This window comes from Bubalus kerabau, chromosome 16, assembly GCF_029407905.1.
Source record: "Bubalus kerabau isolate K-KA32 ecotype Philippines breed swamp buffalo chromosome 16, PCC_UOA_SB_1v2, whole genome shotgun sequence".
NCBI lineage: Eukaryota > Metazoa > Chordata > Mammalia > Artiodactyla > Bovidae > Bubalus > Bubalus kerabau.
In genome coordinates this window covers 48,719,372-48,741,835 of record NC_073639.1, presented here as the reverse complement: position 1 = coordinate 48,741,835, position 22,464 = coordinate 48,719,372, and the positions used below count along the sequence as shown (strand labels likewise).

The 22,464-nt window shown below is 48.7% G+C and overlaps 2 protein-coding genes across 6 annotated transcripts in view; one reads left to right on the top strand and one right to left on the bottom strand.

Moving 5' to 3' along the window:
- The first annotated feature begins 4,974 nt into the window (after positions 1–4,974).
- Positions 4,975–8,719, top strand: P2RX2 (purinergic receptor P2X 2). 5 transcript variants are annotated; one of them, XM_055549649.1, is made up of 12 exons: positions 4,975–5,153; positions 5,498–5,633; positions 5,739–5,810; positions 5,904–5,979; positions 6,049–6,145; positions 6,324–6,404; positions 6,524–6,662; positions 7,048–7,178; positions 7,399–7,489; positions 7,611–7,676; positions 7,772–7,849; positions 8,042–8,719. In XM_055549649.1, the coding sequence occupies exons 1-12, from the start codon at positions 4,978–4,980 to the stop codon at positions 8,144–8,146; spliced, it is 1,248 nt and encodes a 415-aa protein (XP_055405624.1). In that variant the 5' UTR covers positions 4,975–4,977; the 3' UTR covers positions 8,147–8,719. The 5 variants fall into 5 exon arrangements, with proteins under 5 accessions (XP_055405624.1, XP_055405622.1, XP_055405623.1 ...); XM_055549647.1 differs by having other exon boundaries at positions 7,772–8,719; XM_055549648.1 differs by having other exon boundaries at positions 5,904–6,145.
- Positions 8,720–10,264: 1,545 nt separating this feature from the next.
- Positions 10,265–22,464, bottom strand: part of POLE (DNA polymerase epsilon, catalytic subunit) — a 57,169-nt gene continuing 44,969 nt past the window's right edge. Inside the window, exons 43-49 of the mRNA XM_055550113.1 lie at positions 20,614–20,809; positions 19,230–19,361; positions 18,916–19,109; positions 12,641–12,841; positions 12,211–12,336; positions 11,509–11,598; positions 10,265–11,371 (exon numbers count right to left, since the gene is read on the bottom strand). Coding sequence (XP_055406088.1) covers positions 11,258–11,371; positions 11,509–11,598; positions 12,211–12,336; positions 12,641–12,841; positions 18,916–19,109; positions 19,230–19,361; positions 20,614–20,809 — 1,053 coding nt within the window. The 3' untranslated portion in view covers positions 10,265–11,257. The remainder of the gene's footprint in view (positions 11,372–11,508; positions 11,599–12,210; positions 12,337–12,640; positions 12,842–18,915; positions 19,110–19,229; positions 19,362–20,613; positions 20,810–22,464) is intronic.

Genomic DNA, 22,464 nt, shown 5'->3' with positions numbered 1-22,464 from the left:
CAATTTTGATTTTAGGCTGGTTTGAACTGGCTTAGATCAGTTTAGTTCAGTTTAGACTAGCTTATTCAGCTGCGACTACTTTAAATGTATAGACTGCAGCTAACCTATGGGATGCAGCAAAACATTTCTAAGTAAAAAGTTTATAGCAAAACAGTCCTGCTTCAAGGAAAAAGAAAAATCTCAAACAAACTACCCTTACACCTAAAGCAACAAGACAAAGAAGAACAAACAAAACCCAAAGCTAGTAGAAGGAAATAAATCATAAAGATCAGAGCAAAAATAAATGAAACAGAAATAAAGTGATAGCAAAAATCAAATCAAATAAAAGCTTGTTTATTGAGAAGATAAACAAAATTGATAAACTTTTAGTTAGACTCATCAAGAAAAAAGAGAGAGGACTCAAATCAATAAAATTAGAAATGAAAAAGAAGTTAAACTGACACTGAAGAAATACAATGGATCATAAAAGAATACTACAAGCAGTTACACACCAATAAAATGGACAACCTGGAAGCAATGGACAAATTCTTAGCAAAGTACAACCTTCCAAAACTGAATCAGGAAGAAATAGAAAATATGAACAGACAGATCACAAGGAACAAAATTAAAACTTGTGAATTATTTAATCACAACTAGTGATTAAAATTTTCCAGGGCTTGATAGCCTCACAGAGATGAGCTAACATCTATTTTTCTCAAACTCAAAAAATTGCAGAGGGAGGAACACTCCTAAGTTCATTCTATGAGGCTACCATCACCCTGAAATCAAAATCAGACAAAGATATTACCAAAAAACAAACAAACAAAATTATATGCCAATATCTCTGATTAACATATATGCAAAAATCCTCAGCAAAATGCTAGCAAACAGAATCCAACAACACATTAAAAGGATTTCACACCACCATCAAGTGGGATTTACCCCAGGGATGCAAAGATTTCTCAATATACACAAATCAATCAATGTGATCCACCACATCAACAAATTGAAGAATAAAAATCATATGATCATTTCAATAGCTGCAGAAAAAGCTTTTGATAAAATTCAAAATTCATTTGTGATTAAAAAAAAACCTCCAGAAAATGGGCTTAGAGGGAATCTACCTTTATATAATAAAGACATTATTAAATTTTGGATATTAAATTAACTATTGGTTTACTAGTTTTTGAGAATTTTTGCATCTATATTTTAAGGAATTAGTCTGTTCTTGTCATGTCTTCCTTTTTTTCCCACAGAATAATACTAGCTTTGTAGGATGAGTTGGGATCTGTTCCTTTCTTTTCTAACTTTTAAAAGTTAACGTTTAAAGAGGAATTAACATCAATCCTTCTCAACATTTTCTAAAGAAATTGAGGGGGAAGGAACACATTCTAATTCAATCTATGAGGTCAGTATTACACCGATACCAAAGACATTACAAGAAAAGAAAACTACAGACCAATATTCCTCATGGATATAGATGCAAAAATCCTCAATAAAATACCAGAAAACTAAATCCAACAGCATATTATAAGGATCATACACCATGACCAAGTGGGAATTATTCTAAAAATGCAAGAGTAATTTGACAATGAAAATTAGTCAGTACAATGTACGACATTAATAGCATCCCAGGTAAAAAGTGCATGGTTATCTCAATTGATGCAGAAAAAATTTTTCTTACAAAATCCAACATTCTTTCATGATAACAATCAGAGAAGTAGTAAAAGGCAGGAACTTTCCCGACATGCTAAAAGGCATTTATGAAGAAGCCACACCTAACATCACGCTCAATGGTAAAAGAGTGAAAGTTTTCCCCCTTGCAGCAGGAAGAAGACAGGATGCCTGCTATCGCCACTGCCATCCACACTGTGTTGGAAGTTCTAGCCTGAAAGATCAGACAATAAAAATAAAAGGCCTCCAAGTCAGAAAAGAAGAAGTCTGTTTGTAGATGATAGGGTCTTTTTTAAACTTTTTATTGTGTATTGGGGTATAGCCAGTTACCAATGTTGTGATAGTTTCAGGTGAACAGCAAAGGGACTCAGGATCCATTCTCCCCTAAACTCCCCTCCCATCCAGGCTGCCACATAACATTGAGCAGAGTTCCCTGTGCTATACAGTTGGTCCTTGTTGGTTATCCATTTTAAAATAGGATCTTATATACAGAAAATCCCAAAGAATCCACAAGAAAACTACTAGAACTAATAAATGAGTTCAGCAAATTTTCAGGATAGAAGAACAACCCACAAAAATCAGTTGTGGTTCTACACACCATCAAGGAACAATTAAGAAATTAAGAAAATCATTCTTGTAAAGTAGCATCCAAAAAAATTACACAGAAATAGATTTAACCAAGGAAGTGAAAGTTGTATAATAAAAATGACAAAATATTGCTTAAAGGAATGAAAGAAGATGTAGATAAGTGGGATGACATCCCATGTTCATGTATTGGAAAACTTAAGATTGCTAAGATACTACTCAGAGCAAACTAGATTCAATGCAATCGCTATCAAGATTACAATGGTTTTTCCTGCAGAAATGGTACTACTGATCCTTAAATCCATATGGGATTGCAAGGGGCACTGAATAACCAAAACAATATTGAGAAAGAAGAACAAAGTTGGAGGATTCACATTTTCCAATTTTCCTATAAAGCTATAGTTATCAAAACAATGTGGTACTGGCATAAGGACATACAGATAGAACAATGGAATAGAACAGACAGAAAGACCAGAAATAAACTCTATGCCTATCAGGTCAGTTCAGTCGCTCAGTCATGTCTGACTCTCTGTAATCCCATGGACTGCAACACGCCAGTATTCCCTGTCCATCACCAACTCCTGGAGCTTGCTCAAACTCATGTCCATTGAGTCAGTGATGCCATTCAAGCATTTCATCCTCTGTCATCCCCTTTTCTTCCTGCCTTCAATTGTTGTCTTCAGTCCTCCTGTTTTCAATCAGTTGTCTATGTCTACGTCTATAGATGTAGACAATTGATTCTCCACACAGGTGCTAGACTCTCAGTAGGTAAAGAATAGTTTCTTTAACAAATGGTGCAGGAACAACCAGATATTCACATGCAGAAGAATGAAGTTGGAGCCCCTACCTTACATCGTATGCAAAAGTTAACTCAAAATGGATCAGTAACCTAAATATAATGTCTAAAATCACAAAACTCTTAGAAGAAAAGAGGGGCAAAATTTCACGACCTTGTATTTGGCAATGGATGCTTAGAAATGACTTCAAAAGCAAAAGAAACAAAAAAACAAAAAAGGATAAATTGGTCTTCATCAAAATTAAAGACTTTTGTACATCAAAGGTCATCATCAATAAAGTGAAAAGAATTAATAATGGGAGAAAATATTTGAAAATCATATATCTGATAGGGGTCTACTATCCAGAATACATAAAGAATTCTTACAACTGAATAATGAAAAGGCAATCCAACTGAAAAATGGACAAGGGACTTGAACAGACATTAATCCAAATAAATTATATAATTTCACCCAGTAGGATGGCAATTCAAAGTGAGTGGAAAATAACAAATGTTTACAAGAATGTGCAGAAATTGGAATCCTTGTATATTGCTAACTGGAATGTAAAATGGCCCAGCTGTTTGGGAGACATTTTGGTGGTTCTTTAAAAAAGTTAAATACAGAACAGAATTACCATGAAAAAAGAAATTCCACTACTAGGTATATATGACAAAGAATTAAATGTAGGTGTTCAAATACTTGTACACAGATGTTCATAGCAGCACTAGTCACACTAGACAAAATATAAAATACAAAAACTCAAACCTCTATTGGGTGAATAGATAAATTGTGGAATACCCATACAATACAATATTATTTTGCAATAAAAGGGAATGGAGTGCTGGCACATGCTACAACCCAGATGGACTTTGAAATCATCATGCTAATGAAAGAAGTCAGACACAAAAAAGGCAAAGATTCTGAGTCCATTACTTGAAATATCCAAAATAAGTAAATCCTAGAGAGACAAGGTATGTTGGTGGTTGCCAGTATGTGGGAGGAGAGGGGAATAGGAAGTTCTTGTTAAGCATGGGTTTTATTTGGTGATGATGAAAATGTTTTGGACGTAGATGATGGTAGTTGCAAACTATTGTGAATGGACTAAATTTCAACAAATTGTTCATTAAAACGGTTAATCGAATGCTGCGTGCATTTCATCTCAAATGTGACATTTATCATTTGTGAAACACTATGATATCTGAGATTTGATCCAAACTAATGAAGTGAGGGTAGAGATACAAAAAGTAAAAACAAAAACAAAGCACAGCAGAGTCGGAAATGGATAGAAACCTGGAGTGTCAAGTTATTGCCGAAATCCATGTGAGAAACGAGGCTGGGCTCTTGGGTGGAGGAAGAGGCTAGAACCGAACAGCGCTGAGGTGTGTCTGTAGATAAAAGCAAGAAGACTGGGGAAAGAAAGAAATCCAGATTTTTATGTGAACCTGGAGGCAGGGGTGTCTTTGCCGAGCTGCGGAGAACCGCGGGCGCGAATCAAGGGTTGCCCTTGGGAAATCCTCTCCTTGTACACCTTAAACTCTACTTCACGTGCCAATTGTATCTCAATAACATTGGGGATATACATATATTTATTTTTAAAGAAATTGCTATTCGGGCTTAACGCGCGCTGCACTTTCGACACAAGTGGAGAAGCCGAGGAGGCGGGCCGTGCTCGGGCGTCTTCCTCCCGCGTCTTAAGTGTCTGATCTCCGAGGGACGCGAGGGCTTGGTCCGTTTCCACGCCCTCTCTGAGTGGGCTGGGGTCGAGGGCTGCCGGGACCCGGGCTCTGCCGGCTCGGGGTCCCACCTGGTGACACCTGCCAGGTCTCCGCCCCGCGCCCCAGCTGCTAGGGACTGATTTGGGGCAGGGAGAGGCAGGATAGGGCGGGGTGCGTGAGGCCACGCCCAGGAGGCGGTGCGCGGGAGCCCCCTCGCCCTTGCTCCCAGCCCTATAGAGCTCCGGGCCATGGCGGCCGCCGAGCCCAAGCCCCCCACGGGGGCGGCCGCGGCCCGACGCCTGGCCCAGAGCTGCTGGTCCGCGTTCTGGGACTACGAGACGCCCAAGGTGATCGTGGTGAAGAACCGGCGCTTGGGCATCGTGTACCGCGCGGTGCAGCTGCTCATCCTGCTCTACTTCGTGTGGTGGGTGCACACGGGGTCGGGCGCGGGGAGGGGGCGCGTAGGGCGTCCGGCGGGAGGGGATGTCTGGCGGGTTCACGAGGGTGGGGAGTGCTCGCGGCCAAGGATGCTCGGAAGTCCCAGGTTGGAGGGGCAGCTCTGGGCTGTGAGCAGGGAGAACGGGTCGCAGGGGGTGGAGAACGCGGGCGACCGCCGGGCTGGCCTCTCGGGCCCCCGCAGAGCCTACCTGGCCCTCGAGAGGCGGTGGCGCAGCCTCGTTCCCGCCTGAGTCGAGCTCATTCGGCATGGGAGACGTCCCAGTCCTGTCCCAGGATCGTCCCGAGAGTCGGCCCTGCCCGTCCGCACAGGTACGTGTTCATCGTGCAGAAGAGCTACCAGGACAGCGAAACGGGCCCCGAGAGCTCCGTCATCACCAAGGTCAAGGGCATCACCTTGTCCGAACACAAAGTGTGGGACGTAGAGGAGTACGTGAAACCACCGGAGGTGCGCAACCCGGGCCCCGCCCTGCACCCCGCGCACCATGAGGGTAGGACTGATCGGTGGCCGAGCTGCCCCCGCCGGCCGACCTTCCCTTCTTTCTGAGCCCAGGGAGGAAGCGTGTTCAGCATCATCACCAGGATTGAGGTCACCCCCTTCCAGACCCTCGGAACATGCGCCGAGGTGAGGCTGCATCGAAAGCAGAGCTGGGATGGGAGGCGCCCTGCCTGGTCAGCTGCGCCTGTCCGGCTCCTGAGCAAGCGGTCTTTTCCCTAGAGTATGAGGGTCAGCAACGCCACCTGCGACTCGGACGAGGACTGTGTGGCTGGGCAGCTGGACATGCTGGGAAATGGTCAGTGTGCGCCAACTGGGCGTGGGGGTGGGCCGCGCCCCTCACCACCTGAGCGCTCTCTGCCCGCAGGCCTGCGGACCGGGCGCTGCGTACCTTATTACCACGGGTCCTCCAAGACCTGCGAGGTGTCGGGCTGGTGCCCGGTGGAAGACGGGGCCTCAGTCAGGTGTGCGCGCCCGGTGACCCCACCCACCTGGGACCAAACTTATTTGCTCCTTTCTCCTCACTGACCAGGGGAGTCGGGATGTGTTGGGGGAGGAGGAAGGGAAGGACAGAGCAGCTGGGAGGCTGGGAGAGGCTTTGGAATGGAAGGGAGACTAAACACGCCTAGTCTGCCTCCTCAGCCAATTTCTTGGTACGATGGCCCCCAATTTCACCATCCTCATCAAGAACAGCATCCACTACCCCAAATTCCACTTCTCCAAGTAAGAGCCATTAGGGTGTGGTGACAAGGGGTGGGCTGGGGTGGGAGTTGCCTCTTGGAATGTGTTGTTTGGGGGTGCATGGCTTCTCAGCATCTGATGCCAGTGGGCCTTGTCCTTAGGGGCAACATCGAGAACCGGAAGGGTGGCTACCTGAAGCACTGCACATTCCACAAGGTCTCTGACCTCTACTGCCCCATTTTCAAGCTGGGCTACATCGTGGAGCAGGCAGGGGAAAACTTCACAGAGCTGGCGCACACGGTGAGGGTGCCCGAGAGCGGGCAGGACAATTGTCTGGCCAGATGCTGGCTGTCACCTGCACACAAAGGGTCTCGTTACAGTGCAGTTCCTTTTCAGTTTGGGCCAGCCCCAGCCCTGCTCGGGTAGAGGAAAGAGAAACAAGATCAGCTGACCCATCTGAGTGTGTGGCTGCTGCTAAATTATTGACTCCTGGTCACAGTTGGCTGCTGGCACCCCTTGTGCCTTGGAAGCAGGGCACTCAATAAGCCCCCCTCCCCAGTGAGCTGCCCTGAGCTGCCTGGGGTGCCCAGAATATGCACTCCATGGGCAACCTCAGTAGGACCCCAGGGCTGTTGAAGGTCCCCTGTGAGCCCGTCCTGACCTATCTCTGTCCACTTCTGGGCAGGGTGGTGTCATTGGGGTCATTATCAACTGGGACTGTGACCTGGACCTTTCAGCATCAGAGTGCAACCCCAAATACTCCTTCCGGAGGCTGGACCCCAAGCACATCCCAGCCTCATCCGGCTACAACTTCAGGTATCTTGGCCTTCGGATGCTGGCTCCTTGTCTGCACTGGCTATGGAGGTCCAAGAACCAACAGGGCAGGTGCCCCAAGGCCCAGGGATACCAGTAGTTGATGGTCTTGGAGCCACCCCATTGGGCAATGGGCACACCCCGCTGTCATGCTTCCCAGCGCTCTTGCACCTGGGTCATCCCATCCCAGGTACTGACGTGCTTCTGGGTCATTCTGCCCTAGGTTCGCCAAGTATTACAAAATAAATGGCAGCATCACCCGCACACTCATCAAAGCCTATGGGATCCGCATTGATGTCATCGTGCACGGACAGGTAGGCCAGCGCACCCTGTTTACATGGGATCCGGCTGACCCAGTCTTGGTCTCCCCTACCACACCCCACGCCTCTCTTGGGCCCCACTCCTGACTATCTAAGGTTGTGCCTTTGCCCCCAGGCGGGGAAGTTCAGCCTGATTCCCACCATCATTAACTTGGCCACAGCGCTGACCTCCATCGGGGTGGTAAGAAAAGCACACTAGGGTTGGGGATGGGCGTGTGCTGGGGCGAGATGGGGGGCAGGTGCCAGGCCCTCATGCATCTGTCTTGCTGGCCTCAGGGCTCCTTCCTGTGCGACTGGATCTTGCTAACATTCATGAACAAAAACAAGGTCTACAGCCATAAGAAATTTGACAAGGTGTGTACTCCAAGGCACTCCTCAGGCAGCTGGCCTGTGACCCTGGCCCTTGTCTTGGGCCAGGCCCCTCCCCCACCCTATCCCTGCTCTCCAGACCCAGGCCAGGCTGGCCAACTGCAGGGTGAGGGGCAGAGCCAGGCCCGGGCTGTCCCACCCCCATGGCCTTGCCCCACCTCTGCCCCATCTGAGCAGATGGTGGATGCTCCCGAACGGAGTGCGGGACCAGGGCTTTGTGCCTCCGAGCCTTCCCAACAGGACTGCGTGCTCACAGATGCCCGAGGTTTGGCCCAGCTCTGAGCCTACTTCCACCTTCTCCCACACTGCACTTAAGGCCCCGGGCGTGTCATGGACCCCTGACATCTGAGGCCTCAGCACAGCCCCTGGCTATCCAGGGCAGCACAGCTGGGACCATGGACATGGGCCCTGCCCATACACCTCAGCAAAACCAGCAGCCAAAGGGTTCCCATGCAGCTAGACCGTGGGGTGACATGAATGGGACGATGACTCCTGCTCCATCTTATCCCCCAACTGTAGGGTCAAGTCCCCACCTCCTCCCTAGTTGCCTTCCTCCCAGGCTCTTTGCTCCTGCCCACCCACCCAGCCCTACCCAGCCTTTCTGCTTGCCCCACAGCTAAGAAATCACACATCCACTGTCCAATAAAACTGTGACCAGAACCTTCTAGCCTCATCTTTGGGGGAGAAGCATCTTGAGGCTCTTGACAAACACACCATGGCAGGTCTCTGCACATGGCGGGCGGTGGGTGTGCTTGGTCCTCATCTTCCCCTAGCCAGCCTGGGCGCAGTGTGTGGATGCACCTGCTGCCCCCAAATCCAGTCAGGTTACAACCAGGTCTCACGGGGGGATCAGTGGTGGGGGACACACAGGCTGAGTGCATCCCAACACCTGTCCTTCAGCTTCCTGTAGGCATCATCCCAGACCCCAAACCTCAAAATAGGGGAAAAGGGTGGCATCTAGAGGGGGAAGAAAGCCAGGAGGCGGGCAATGAGAACTGTTCCCAAGGAAAACAAAAGCTTAGGCTGACACCAAAATGCCCACCCAGAACCCGAGGCTCTATTTAACATGGGGATGGGGGCCAGGGAAGGAACTGGGTCCTGGAGAACAGGAGTGGACACAGCAGCAGGGCGAGGTTGGAACAGCTGGCACCAGCCAGATCAGGCCTATGGATAATCTGGTTATGTCCTTGGATGCTACAATGGTCACTCCACTCAGCAGCTCTGACACAGCTTGGCCAGATGGCGGTTTCAGTTTTCCCAGCAATGGCAATGACCAGTGCACAGGCCTGAGGAGGCACAGTGCCTCCCACAGATTGTTTCACCTGTGACCCTGTCACAACCAAGGTCAGAGCTGGTCTTCCCACCTGCTGACTGGACCAGCACCACTCACTGGAGCCAGCAGCCCCCCAAGAAGCCCCTCTCACCCCTGCCGATCCTCCTGTGCCTGTGATGTCAGCTCCATGGGCCACTCACATGCTCAGAGCTCCAGCTCCAGTTTTAGAGAAACTGGCTTTTCCAGTTGGGGTTGGGCTGTAGCTCAAGAATTCGGGCCAGGGGCTCAGGTTTCCCATCCCCCACCACAAGAGTGACCCTGGGATCTCCACCACCCCTAAATACCCCCAGCCCCAAAGCTGGCCTCTGAGGGAACCACTGGGAGCTGTGGTGCCCCTGCCCTGCTGCAGGGAGGGGCTGAGCCACAGAGCCCCAGCTCCTCACTGCTCCGTGCTCCCCTGGGACTTCTCTGGCTCTGTTTCCAGGAAGACTGGTTAGTCCTCCTCCCCCACCCAGCCCTAATTTGATTTGATCTCCATCTGGGGGCTGCCGGGCGCCATCACCTTCCAAGCAGAGTCAAGTTTCCTGCAGTCACTGGACCTGGACGTGCCAGTGGGCAACAGCAGTACCCAGCCGACAAACCTAGCCGGACAGACGTCAGTTACTAAGTCTTTCCTCCTTCCTTCCAGAGACCCAGGCGCGAGCACGCACACACACAGTAAAGACTCTACGAAATGTAGAAGTCAAAGTGTAAATTAGGTAACAGGGACAAATCTAAACCAGGCTCCAGAGCCAACAGCGCGACTTCCACTGCCCACCTGTTTGGGTTTCTGAGTTTATGATTTACACTTAATGTGCTTGCTGCCTTGCCAATCTGACTGGTTTTCTTCTGCTTTCAGTCGCATTTAGTTAAAAATGAGGTGCAGGCAGTCAATCTTATGTTCTGAGGTTGCTGGAGGAACACAGGGAGCAACTCCTGCTCAGCAGAGGGTTCCCTGGGCTGCTGGCAGGCAGACTCTCCAACCCAGCTCCGTCCTGGAGGGGAAAACAGCATGGCCCACATCTCTGTGAAGCAACAGGGCGCTGAACACACTGGTGGTGTCACCTTTTAAAGGCGGCACAGGCCAAGGACCCTCTTTGCATCAGGCAGTCAGAGGCTGGGCAGGCCCTTGGGGTCAGAGGTCTCGGACTGATCCGAGGCTGAAGCAAGAACACAGTGGCCTCCATCCTGATAGCATTTCTGTTGCCCTTTTCTCCGTCCTCTTCCCCCACTGCTCAGAGCTGAAGCAAAGAAACTTGTGTCGCACATGAAGAAATACTTTTTGAGAATCCAGGTGCTGAATATGATGTCAGAGTCTGCGATAACGGTGTGCCTCATCCCCCTGGGGCCCCAGGCCTCCTGCTGCGGTGGTCCCCTCACAGCAGGTACAGAGGGAGAGGTGCTGGGCCCCTCTGTGCCTGAGCCCCAGTCGGAGCCCCACGCCCCACTCAGCCTTCCTGCCCTCGGCCCAGTCTCGCTGCTGTTGACGAGGTGACTATGCCATATACAAACAGCTCAGCAGACCTCACTCTGACCCTGAATCTCCACAGACAGAGAAGCCCAAGCCCCAGAGCTCAGTGTATGAGAGACGCCCAGGTGACCACGGGTTCAGCCAGGATCCCTGGCACACAGCCCACAAGCTGCCAGCGCAGAGTGTAGGACAGTACTACTCCTGGAAGCCGGGGCTGCGCACTCCACTCAGGCACCCCTTTGCCCTGGGTCTGGCTTCCAGCCCTCTTCAGAGTCTCAGCTCAAACAGAGGACCTCCGAGGGCACCTCAGGGCAGCAAAGGAGGGGGCAGCAAGGGCTGAGGCTACAGGAAGGGCCGTGCAGCAGCAGCAGAGTGTGTGCATCCAGTGAGAAACCAGCCCTGGGACCCCCTCGCTGGAGACGCTTCCTGGGCCTAAAGAGGGCTGCCCTGCTTGAGACAGGGAACCCCAGAGCCGGGAAGTGAAGCCACTTCTTGCTCTGACTGGTTCACGCTTCTGGGCTGTGTGACCTGCTCCCCGAGGGCCGCCCTCCTGGGTGCCCGTCTTGGGTGTGGGACATGGGAGCAGAGAACAGGGACACTGCCCAGACTGCTAATGGCCCACTTGGGGGTTCTGAAGCTGCAGCCAATCCAGGGTCTCCTTGAGGTACGACATGCCATAGTGCTGGGCGATGTTCTGGAAGATTCTGATCTGTTCCATGAAGACCTACAGAAATGACCAGTCATAGTGAGACCTAGTCCCAGAGGAGGCACAGGGAGGCAAGGCCAAGGCTCAGAGAGGACAAATGGCCCGGGGTGGGGGAGGGGTGGGCGGTAGGGGCGGCTGTCCAAGGGAGCCCCCACCTTAGTGTGGATGGTGAGGGAGAAGCCCCCCGCACAGCTGCAGTACACGGCCATGTTGGTCTCCTTCACACCCCGGCACTTCAGGCAGACCTGCAAGGAGAAGCGGCCCCCATCAGAGCCTCCCCGTCCCAGGCCAGAGCCGGCCAGTCACTTGGCACCAGACAGGCTTTTCACAATTACAAATAAAATCTGAGACTTGATATGGGCTTTATCCAAACATGCCAACTGCTTCCCAACACCCTCCCTGTGGACACCTCCTTTTGACTCTGAGTCTGCGGTCCCCTATCCATCACACCAGGCACCAGCTGTTCCCTGCCTGAACCCCAACACCTCCCTTGGGTCTTCACTCCCCCATCGAAGGCTGAAAGCTTCTCTCTTTCACACACACACTGCCTGTCAGTTCTTTACTCTGACCGTTACTTTCTTGTCTTGTTTACTGTCTGTCTCCCTCTACTAGAATAAAGGTCCATGAAGCCAGCAATCGGCCCCTGTAGGTGCCCAACGGATGCTGTAAGAAAGAGTCAGCTGGGCCCGTGGACAAGGCCTGACCCAGGAGGTATCACCTTGGAGGATCAGGCTACAACTTGAGACTTGCGCACACCTCTCATCTCCTATGGGTGCAAACTGCTTACTGATGAGGCCTCCACCTACTGGAGGGGTGGTCAGACTGGTTGTAGACCCAGCACTAGGCCCGCTGCTCACCAGGTCCTGCAGGGTAAAGGCCATCAGCTTCTTCTGTAGGGCTTCCACCAGGGCCATCTCAATGACTGATGAGTCGTAGGCAACCTGACAGTTGGAGCAGAGCCACTGAGGCAGCACGGTCCCATCCTGGACAGACAGGGAAAGGGACGGGTCACTTTCCTTGGTCCCCAGTGCTGAGAAGGGACGGAGGGATTCTCGATGAGAAGAGTGCCACCACGCTCACAGCTCCAGGACACACTCACGTCTCCACTGCCATCACCCATGTGATTACCAGGACAAGGTTCTGGCATGTGGCAGCTGAGTGGCCTGAAAAAGGGTGCTTGTTTCTAATTCACATCGGAGTTGGTTGGGGGCCCTGCAGGAATCCCTGATCCGCTGAGGCCTGGATATTCTGACTGTACCAGCAAGGGGCCTGAGGGAGTCGGCCCACCTGAGAGAAGGAGGGGTCTTTGCACAGGTCCAGGTCCCGGCAGAAGTTACAGTTGTGGCAGATGACCTCAGGGAGCACGTAGGAACGGCAGGGGTCTCGGAACTGGGCCTCCTCTGAGAACTCGCCTACGTCTACCAGGCGCAGCAGGTCTCGGTTTAGCTTGTTCACCTGGTTTGTGATGTTGGTGTCCAGAGACAGGACCTGCAGAGAACAGAGCCCATGTCAGGGACGGCTCCCAGCCCTCCCTGAGGCTGTCTGGACCAGAAAACCCTGCAGCCAGTTCTTTAAGCTACAGTTTCTCAGAAGCATCTCAGCTCTTCCTTTTCCTGTTAGAAGCACCAAAGGTAAGAAGTGCCTCCTGCCCATCAGTGATTCCCCAAGTTAGGGTCACAGGCATGGAGGTGCTGCCCCCAGGCCTCAGGGTGTCTGGGACATACCAAAGCATGCTCTACCTTTCACCCTTAGGGACTCTTTCTTCCTCAATGACAGGCAGCCCCAAGTTCACCAGAGCTTTACCATCTCAAATGCAAAGGGGCTGACTTTAACCTTCTATGGTGGAGGGATTTCCAGGCCAGCCCAGAAAAGTCCCTGTAGCACACATGTGTGTTAGAGCCCGCGGTGTGGACACGGGAGGTCCGGCTCCCACCGTGGTGCTGGCAGAGCCATAGGAGTCATCAAGCTTCCTGTCTGTAAATGAGAGGACAGGACCGACATCTTCCCCAGGCCTCTCCCAGCCCCAAAGCTCCTGTCCTAGCACAACGCCAAGAAGACAGAACCAAACATCACTTAGAAAACACCTCTCTGAGGGGAGTGTTCATGGTCAATGTGAGGCAAAGTGGGTGAATTTGAAAGTACATTTACAATGAGGATCAGTGGCCTATTGGGAAGTATTGTTTAAAATATATATACATTACACATGTCCCTTACATAGGGAGAACACTGGACTTAATTAAGAGATAAAAAGATGAAAGTGAATTTACCAAACATGAAGGAAGAAGTGATACTGTTCTATACACAGTATCTTCCAGAAAACACAAGAGGGAGAACACTTCTAACCTCACTTGGAAGGCCAGCATCACCTAGGTACCAACACCAGACAAAGACTGTGTAAGATACCTACTGACTGTCACGTGCACAGACTCAAACATCCTTAACAAAATATGGGCAAATTGAGCCCACTGATATTTTGACCAAGTGGGATTTACCCCCAGAATGCAAGGCTGGATCAACGTTAGAAAATCAGTGCAATTCACCATATCAACAGACTAACGAATAAAAGCCAATATGATTATTTCAATTGAGGGAGAAAAAGTCCTAAACAAAATTCAACAACCATCCTTGATTAAAACTCTCAGGATGGGACTTCTTTGGGGATCCAGTGGTTAAGACTCTTGTGGTTCCAAAAACAGAAATACAGACCAAGGGAACAAAATAGGAAGCCCTAAAATAAACCCATGCCCCTCTGGGTACCTTATTTTTGACAAAGGAGGCAAGAATATACAATGAGGCAAAGATAGCCTCTTCAATAAGTGGTGCTAGGAGAACTGGACAGCTGCATGTAAAAGAATGAAATGAAAACACTTTCTAACACCATACACAAAGGTAAACTCAAAATGGATTAAAGACCAGAAACTATAAAACTCTTAGAGGAAAACATAGGCAAAATACTCAATGACATAAATCAAAGTAGGATCCTCTATGACCCACCTCCTAGAGTAATGGAAATAAAAACAAAAGTAAACAAGGAGGACCTAATTAAAAGCTTTTGCACAGCAAAGGAAACTATAAACAAGGTGAAAAGAGCCCTCTGAATGGGAGAAAATAGCAAATGAAACAGCTGACAAAGGATTAATTTCCAAAATATACAAGCAGCTTATAGAACTCAATGCCAGAAAAACAAACAACCCAATCAAAAAGTGGGAAAAAGACCTAAATAGACATTTCTCCAAAGAAGACATACAGATGGCTAACAAACACATGGAAAAATGCTCAACATCACTCATTATTAGAGAATGAAAATCAAAACTACAATGAGATATCACGTCACACTGGTTAGAATGGCCATCATCAAAAAGTCTACAAACAATAAATGCTGGAGAGGGTATGGAGAAAAGGGAACCCTCTTGCACTGCTGGTGGGAATATAAATTGATACAGCCACTATGGAAGATGGTATGGAGATTCCTTAAAAAAATCTAGGAATAAAACCACCATATGACCCAGCAATCCTACTCCTAGGCATACACCCTGAGGAAATCAAAATTGAAAAAGACACATGTACCCCAATCACAGCACTATTTACAATAGCTAGAACATGGAAGCAACCTAGATGAATGGATAAAGAAGTTGTGGTACAAATACACAATGGAATATTACTCAGCCATAAAAAGCAACACATTAGAGTCAGTTCTAATGAGGTGGATGAACCTAGAGCCTATTATATAGAGTGAAGTAAGTTAGAAAGAGAAAGATAAATATTGTATACTAACGCATATATATGGATTAAAAAGATGGTTCCAAAGAATTTCTCTGCAGGGCAGCAATGAAGAAAGACACAGAGAACAGACTTATGGACAACTGGAGAGGGGAGGAGAGGGTGAGATGTATGGAGAGAGTAACATGGAAACTTATATTACCATATGTAAAATAGATAGCCAATGGGAATTTGCTGTATGGCTCAGGGAACTCAAACAGGGGCTCTGTATCAACCTAGAGGGGAGGGATGAGGAGGGAGATGGGAGGGAGGTTCAAGATGGAGGGGACATATGTATACCTATGGCTGATTCATGTTGAGGCTTGACAGAAAATAACAAAATTCTGTAAAGCAATTATCCTTCAATTAAAAAACAAATAAAATTTTAAAAATCCATAAAAAAGAAAAAGACTCTGCTTCCACTGCAGGGGGCACAGACTGGATCCCTGGTCGGGGAACTAAGTACCACATGCCGCAAGATGCGGCCGAAAAACAAACTTACTCTCAGGAAATGACCATTATCAAGGCACCAAGGAACTTTCTCAACCTGCTTCAGGGTGTCCCTTCAACAGTCTACAGAGGAATTTTTTTTTTAAATGGAAACTGATATACTGATTTGAAATTCATAAGGAAAGGCAAATTAAGTCAAAATAATTTGAAAAAAGAATAAAGATAAAGCATTCACACTACCTGGTTTCAAAACTTATTGATAAAGTTACAGAAATTAAGACAGTGTGGTGTTTTAGAATAGACAGACATGTAAACCCAGAAACAGATCCATATACATACACAGCCAGTTAAGCTTTGAAAAAAGCACAAACATAATTAAATGGAGAAAGGCGAATTTTTTAACAAATAGTGCTGGAATAATTGGATATGCTTATGCACAAATATGAAAGTGTTAAGCACTCAGTCGTGAGTAACTCTTTGAGACCACATGGACTATAGCCTGCCAGGCTCCTCAGTCCATGGGATTTCTCCAGGCAAGAATACTGGAGTGGGTTGCTATTTCCTTCTCCAGGGGATCTTCCCAACCCAGGAGTTGAACACAGGTCTCCTGCATTATAGGCAGACTCTTTACTGTCTGAGCCACTAGGGAAGCCTCAATTTATAACGTACACATTGTACAAAAATTAACTCAAAATGGACTGACTAAATATAAAACCTAAAACTATAAAAATTCTAGAAGAAAACATAAGTGACAAGCTTTGTGACCTTGGTTAAAACAAAGATTTCTTAGATATGACATCAAAAGCTCAACCCTTAAAAAGTGAACGATAAGATCAAAATTAAGATCCACTGCTCATTGAAAAATACTGTCAGGGAAATTTTGAAAAGGCAAGCCAAAGTCTGGGAAGAAATATTTGGAAATCACACATTTGACAAAGGACTTATATCCAGAATATATGAAGAACTCTCAAAACTCAACAATAAGAATAATAACCCAATAACTGATTCACTTTGCTGTACACCTGAAACTAACACAACATTGTAAATCAACTATACTCCAATAAAAATTATTAAAAAAAATAACAGTTCTTAATAATGGGCAAAAGATCTGAACATTTCACCAAAGACATAGAGCAAACACACACATGAATAAAATCTCCACATCATTAGTATTATGGAAAGTGAAAGTGACTCAGGCCTGTCCGACTCTTTGTGACAATACGGTCCATGAATTCTCCAGGCCAGAATACTGGAGTGGGTAGCCTCTCCCTTCTCCAGGGGGTCTTCCCAACCCAGGTATCGAACCCAGGTCTCCCACATTGCAGGTGGATCCTTTACCAGCTGAGCCACAAGGGAAGCCCAAGAATACTGGAGTGGGTAGCCTATCCTTTCTCCAGCAGATCTTCCTGACCCAGGAATCGAACCAGGGTCTCCCGCATTGCAGGCAGATTCTTTACCAACTGAGCTATCAGGGAAGTCCAAGTAGTATTAGGGAAATGCAAGTTAAAAACATGGTGATATACCACTACACATCTATTTGGACAGATAAAACCTTGAAAATTAACAATTAAAGTTCCAGCGGGGTATGCAGCAGTTGGACTATAGTCACTCACCACTGATGAGAATGCAAAAGACAGCCACTTTACAAAACACGGTATGACCCAGAAATTCCCCTGCTGGGTTTTTACTCGAGAGAAATGAAACTTATGTTCACACAAAAACCTATATGAGAATGTTTATAGTGGCTTTACTGACAGTCACCCATAAGTGCAAACAATCTGAATGTCCTTTAATCAGGGAGCTATGGTCCTCCCATACAATGGAGCACTAGTCGGCAATGGAAAGGAACAAGCAACAACATGGAGGAACCCCAGGTGCGTTTTGCTCAGTGAAGGAAATCAGACCTAAAAGGCTACACGACCAACCACTCCACTCGTGTGACATTCTGGAAGAGGTTTCAATGCAGGGACAGAAGACAGATTGGTGGTTCCAGGGATGCAGGCGAGAGGAGAGGCTGAGTCCCAAGGGGAAGCACATGGAAAAACTCTCAGGGGTGGAGAACGTTCTGTACTTTGCTGTTGGAGGCCAGTTCACATATCCATATGTGAAAACACAAACAATCGCACTTCACAGAGAAAAATTTTAAAAGTAAATAAACACAGGGACATGGGGGCTTCCCTGGTGGCTCAGTGGTAAAGAATCTGCCTGCCAATGTAGTAGACACAGGTTCAATCCCTGATCTGGGAAGATCCCTCATGCTGAAGAGCAGTAAGCCCATGAGCCACAACTACTGAGCCTGTGCTCTAGAGCCCAGGAGCTACAACAACTGAGCCTTCGGGCCACAAGTACTGAAGCCTGTGTGCTCTAGAGCCTATATTCTGCAACAAGAGAAGCTGCCATAAAGAGAAGCCTTTGCACCGCAATGAAGAATAGCCCCTGCTCACCTCAACTAGAGAAAGCCCAAAGAGCAATGAAGACCCAACACAGCCATAATACATAAAATTTTAAAAATAAAAAACAAACGTAGAGACAGACAGATCAGCACGTACCAGGGGTGGGGAACTTTGGAGAATGATGTACGACTCTGTATCTTGACTGTGGTGGTGAATATGTGACTGGCTGCCCCACGAAACACACTCTAAAAGTGGTGAATTTCACTGTATGTAAATTATAATCAAAATAGAACTTAAAAATTCTGAAGTCTACCAAGGAGTTAAAGTGTTATATTAAGCCATTTCTTAACCACCATGAGAAGTCACTTGATCACTGTGAAACACAGAGTGCTGAGAGGTAACTTAATGGACAGTAAAGTGCTCTGTAAGGGGACGCCTGCCAGGTCCTTATCTGGTAACATTATCCCTCGTTTGAATCAGCCTACCTTCCCCAGAAGGCATTCAGCGTCCGAGCAAGCTCTCCTCTTAGGTTCCACAGCAGCCCAGATGCTGTGGGTGCCCTGTCCAGTTCCTGGTCTGGCCCACCGGCCTCACGTGACCCATGAGCTGGCTCTACTGTCCCACTGCTCACCTTTCACCAGCATCGCCCCGTCACCCCTCCTCCCAGGGGCTCTGTATCCCTCTGCCCAGACTTCATTCTTTTGTCAGATCCACCCACTGCCAGGCCCTCTCGGTCCTCGTGGTCTCAGCCCAGGACCCATCAGAGGGCCTTTCTCACCTGCCCCTGCCCTGAACTCACCTCTTGGCACCTGTGCTCTCTGAGCTCACCTGTGCCCTCCAGGGCAGTGTGAGCTCTGTGAGGACAGGGGTCTTTCCCATAGAGACTGCACAGACTGGGTGCAGTGGGTGTTTGTGGAATAGAGGAGTGACTTGCACACACATCAGTGGGAGTGTCCTCACCTTGCACACATATTTGATGAACTCCAGAGCAGGGTTATTGAGCAGCAGGTGAGAACCGGGGAGGACAGGAAACATTTCTGAGGGCTCAGTAGAGTTCCGAGAGCCTGTGACTTTCTTCTGAATCTTCTGCGTGATGGTGAAGAAGTTCTGAGTGAGTTCGTTTGCCACATAATCTTGTGAGAAGGTGATCATTCCTGGGAAAGAAGCAACATGGCGCCTGCTCCCTACCTCACACGGCGGCAAGGACACCAAGGGAAGGAGATGGGGACCCTGAGAAGCACACACTGGTGGCCTCACACAGCAAGGGTGCTCACCAGGAAGGGCTCCGGCCTCCCCCTGGGCCTCCTGGGAGAGCTGGCTGGCTCCCCTCCTCCTCACGGGGGTGCTCCCTGGGGTGCTGCGCCTCAGTTCCTCCTTCATGCTGTGGTACACGGCCACGATGTATGCTGCAGAGAGAGGGCAGGCTCAGGCCACGAGAGTCGGCGATACCTCACGCATCCCAGAATCCGGGGGTACCCTGTGGCTGGTCCCGCTGCTAGCCAGACGAGGCTGAAATGTCATTATTGGTGATGATTCTATTTGCTGCACTGAGATGAGCCAGAGTCAATCAGACAAATGGGAACAATCAGGGCACTCTCTGATGCCCAGGTTCATGCTTAGAGACTGCTGCACAGCTAAGGCAGCGAGCACCAACCTTCACACCAACTGGTGCAAAAGAGGGCTCACCTTGCCTCTTGGGGTCAACACACTTCTCCAAAAACTCCATGGGTCCACTCGTTCCAAAAGAGAACTTGAGAAGGTGAAGAACTCAAATATAAATTGACATGGGATAAAATAATCATCAACAGAACTCCCTCTGTCACTATATACACAGATGTACCTGTATCTATGTCTGCTGACAATTTATGATGCTCTTCATCAACTCTTCTACTTTATTGATTAGTTCTGAATTACAATGTGTGCTTAACTTCTCATTTCTTTTTCACATCAACCTAAATAACTTGGTTTGCAAACACTAAACTTTTATTTCTTTTTTTAAATTTTGATTGAAGTATAGTTGATTTACCATGTGGTGTTAATAATGACCACTAATGCCTTTAGCCCCAAATGAAAATATAGGGGTTTCTCACACTAGAAGTTGAGCCTGAGAGACCAGCCAGTGGGGAAGCTGACTTAGGAGTATCTAAACTCCTCTACTTTGGCCGCCTCATGTGAAGAGTTGACTCACTGGAAAAGACTCTGATGCTGGGAGGGATTGGGGGCAGGAGAAGGGGACGGTAGAGGATGAGATGGCTGGATGGCATCACTGACTCGATGGACGTGAGTCTGAGTGAACTCTGGGAGTTGGTGATGGACAGGGAGGCCTGGTGTGCTGAGATTCATGGGGTCGCAAAGAGTCGGACACGACTGAGCGACTGAACTGAACTGAAACTCCTCTACATGGAATCTCCTTTAGTCACTGTAAGTGTACATGCACAACCTCAGGGCCGGGACCATGAAGCCTTCGTGATGCCCCAGGGCAGCCTTCCTCACCATGGGGTTCTGTGAGAGGTCTGGGGCCTGTGCAGAGCCCGAGGGTCTTCTTTCTCCCTCTCATGGTGCTATGCAGCCAGGGCACGCACGCTGAGCAGGCTCCCACCAGGGCCACATTATTCCCACCGCATGACTCAGATGTGATGGTGAGTGTGGACCACTCACCTGAAACGATCATGAGGAAGTAGCTCTGGCAGGAGGCTGCCTGGGGCAGGAACTGCAGGATGTTCCAGTTGTTTTCCAGCAAGTCCTCGACATCCAGTTCCTTTGCGCCTCCCTCGTCCTCCTCCTTCTCCTCCTCGTCCTCATCCTCCTCCTCCTCAGGTTCCCCCTGCTCTGCTCTGCCCTCTTCTGGGGAGTCCTGCTTTGACACAAAGACAATCCCAGTAATGTCTGCCCACTGCGGCACCGCATGGTGGGGAGTGTCCCAGTGGAGCCTGGGTCTGTTTTGTGTCCTGTTCATCTAGTCGTTCCAGCCCCCGAGCCCAAGATTCCTGCAGGACAGCTCCAAGAACAAGGTCATGTACAGAATGTGCCTGGTATATTCTCAGTAAGGCACTGACTGTTACTTTCATTTGCTGTCTCACAGGATTCACTTTAAAATTATTCAATTCGCACTTCTCAGGAAGGGAAGAATCAAGGGTGCTTCCTGGGTGACCACCTCTCTTGTTGAGTTCTGGATCTCTTCCTGGGACGGTCACAGTTCTGAGAACTGATCCTTAGGTAGGTTGATAAGGAGTCCAGGACCCTCAAGAAGGAGAAATGGGTCTGGGGCTCTCAAGGAAGAGCAAAGGACAAACAATTTTTTCTACACTGCTTTGTCTTAGTCAATATAACAATGTATCTTGCTCCTTAACAAGAGCCTTCTGACTAATCTTGTTATCTTTAGACATATGTTGTGGGAGTGGGTCTGCTAAGACCTCTCTATTGTTAGTTCTAATCTTATTATCTTATATTGAGGGAGTGGGTCTGGTAAGATCCTTTACTGTAATAAAGTATATAGCTTCCTTGCTAAGACTAGCGAGGGCGGCACTCTCTGTCCCCTTCTGATGTCTATGTCAGAAGCTTTCTCTGTCCCTTTTTCACTTTAATAAAACTCTACTACACAAAAGCTCTTGAGTGATCAAGCCTGGTCCCTGGTTCCGAAACTAAATCTTCTTCTTTGGAGATCACGAATCTGACATCGTAAGCTATCAGTTCTACCAAAGATCTAGTTCTGGTGGACGACCCCCTGCCACCCCCCCGACTAAGGTCCCCTTTCTATACAGCACTTTTCATTTCAACATCTGAACTCTTGACAGCCACCATCCTTATCAAGAGCAGCAACTACTCCTGCCTTCCCCTATTCGTTGACATGGCCTGCACTTCCTTCCCTTGCATGTGGTCTCAGTGAGCCTCCCAACCCCAGCACCAAGGGCAGCCTTTGCTTCTGGTCTGCTCTCGGCAGATGGCGACTTCCTTCTGGGGGTGCTCTCCTTTTGACACCTGAGGCCCCACCCCCCCAGCTCCCCCACCCACTGGTAGCTTCCTCCATGGGGACCTGCCCTGGGGGAGCTGTCCTCTCAACTCATACTTACCCGCAGGTGATCTCACCAGCCCCAACTGCCAGGCTCACAGATGACCCCAAGTTTCATGCCCCCCCACCCAAGATGCACAGTCACTACCCGACCCCTGCATCTCCACCTGTGCACATTAAGCAAACAATAGGGGCAGCAAACACCACATGCCCCAGATAAGCACAGCTCCCTTCTCCCCACACTTGCTCTCTTGCCCCATCCATTGGGGTTCACACATCCAGGCGCAGCTCCCTCACACACAACATACACGCTCAGACATCACCCCTGTGTCCCAAGCATCACCCCACTGGCCTGTCCACATCCCCTTCAATACCCACCTGAGTCATTCTCCCTGACTCTGCCTTGCCCTGCATCCTCCTCTGGGCCGACACTAACTGGCTCCACTTAGACCTTGACATCCTGCAGTAATGTCCACTCAGGACCCAAGTGGAAGTCAGGC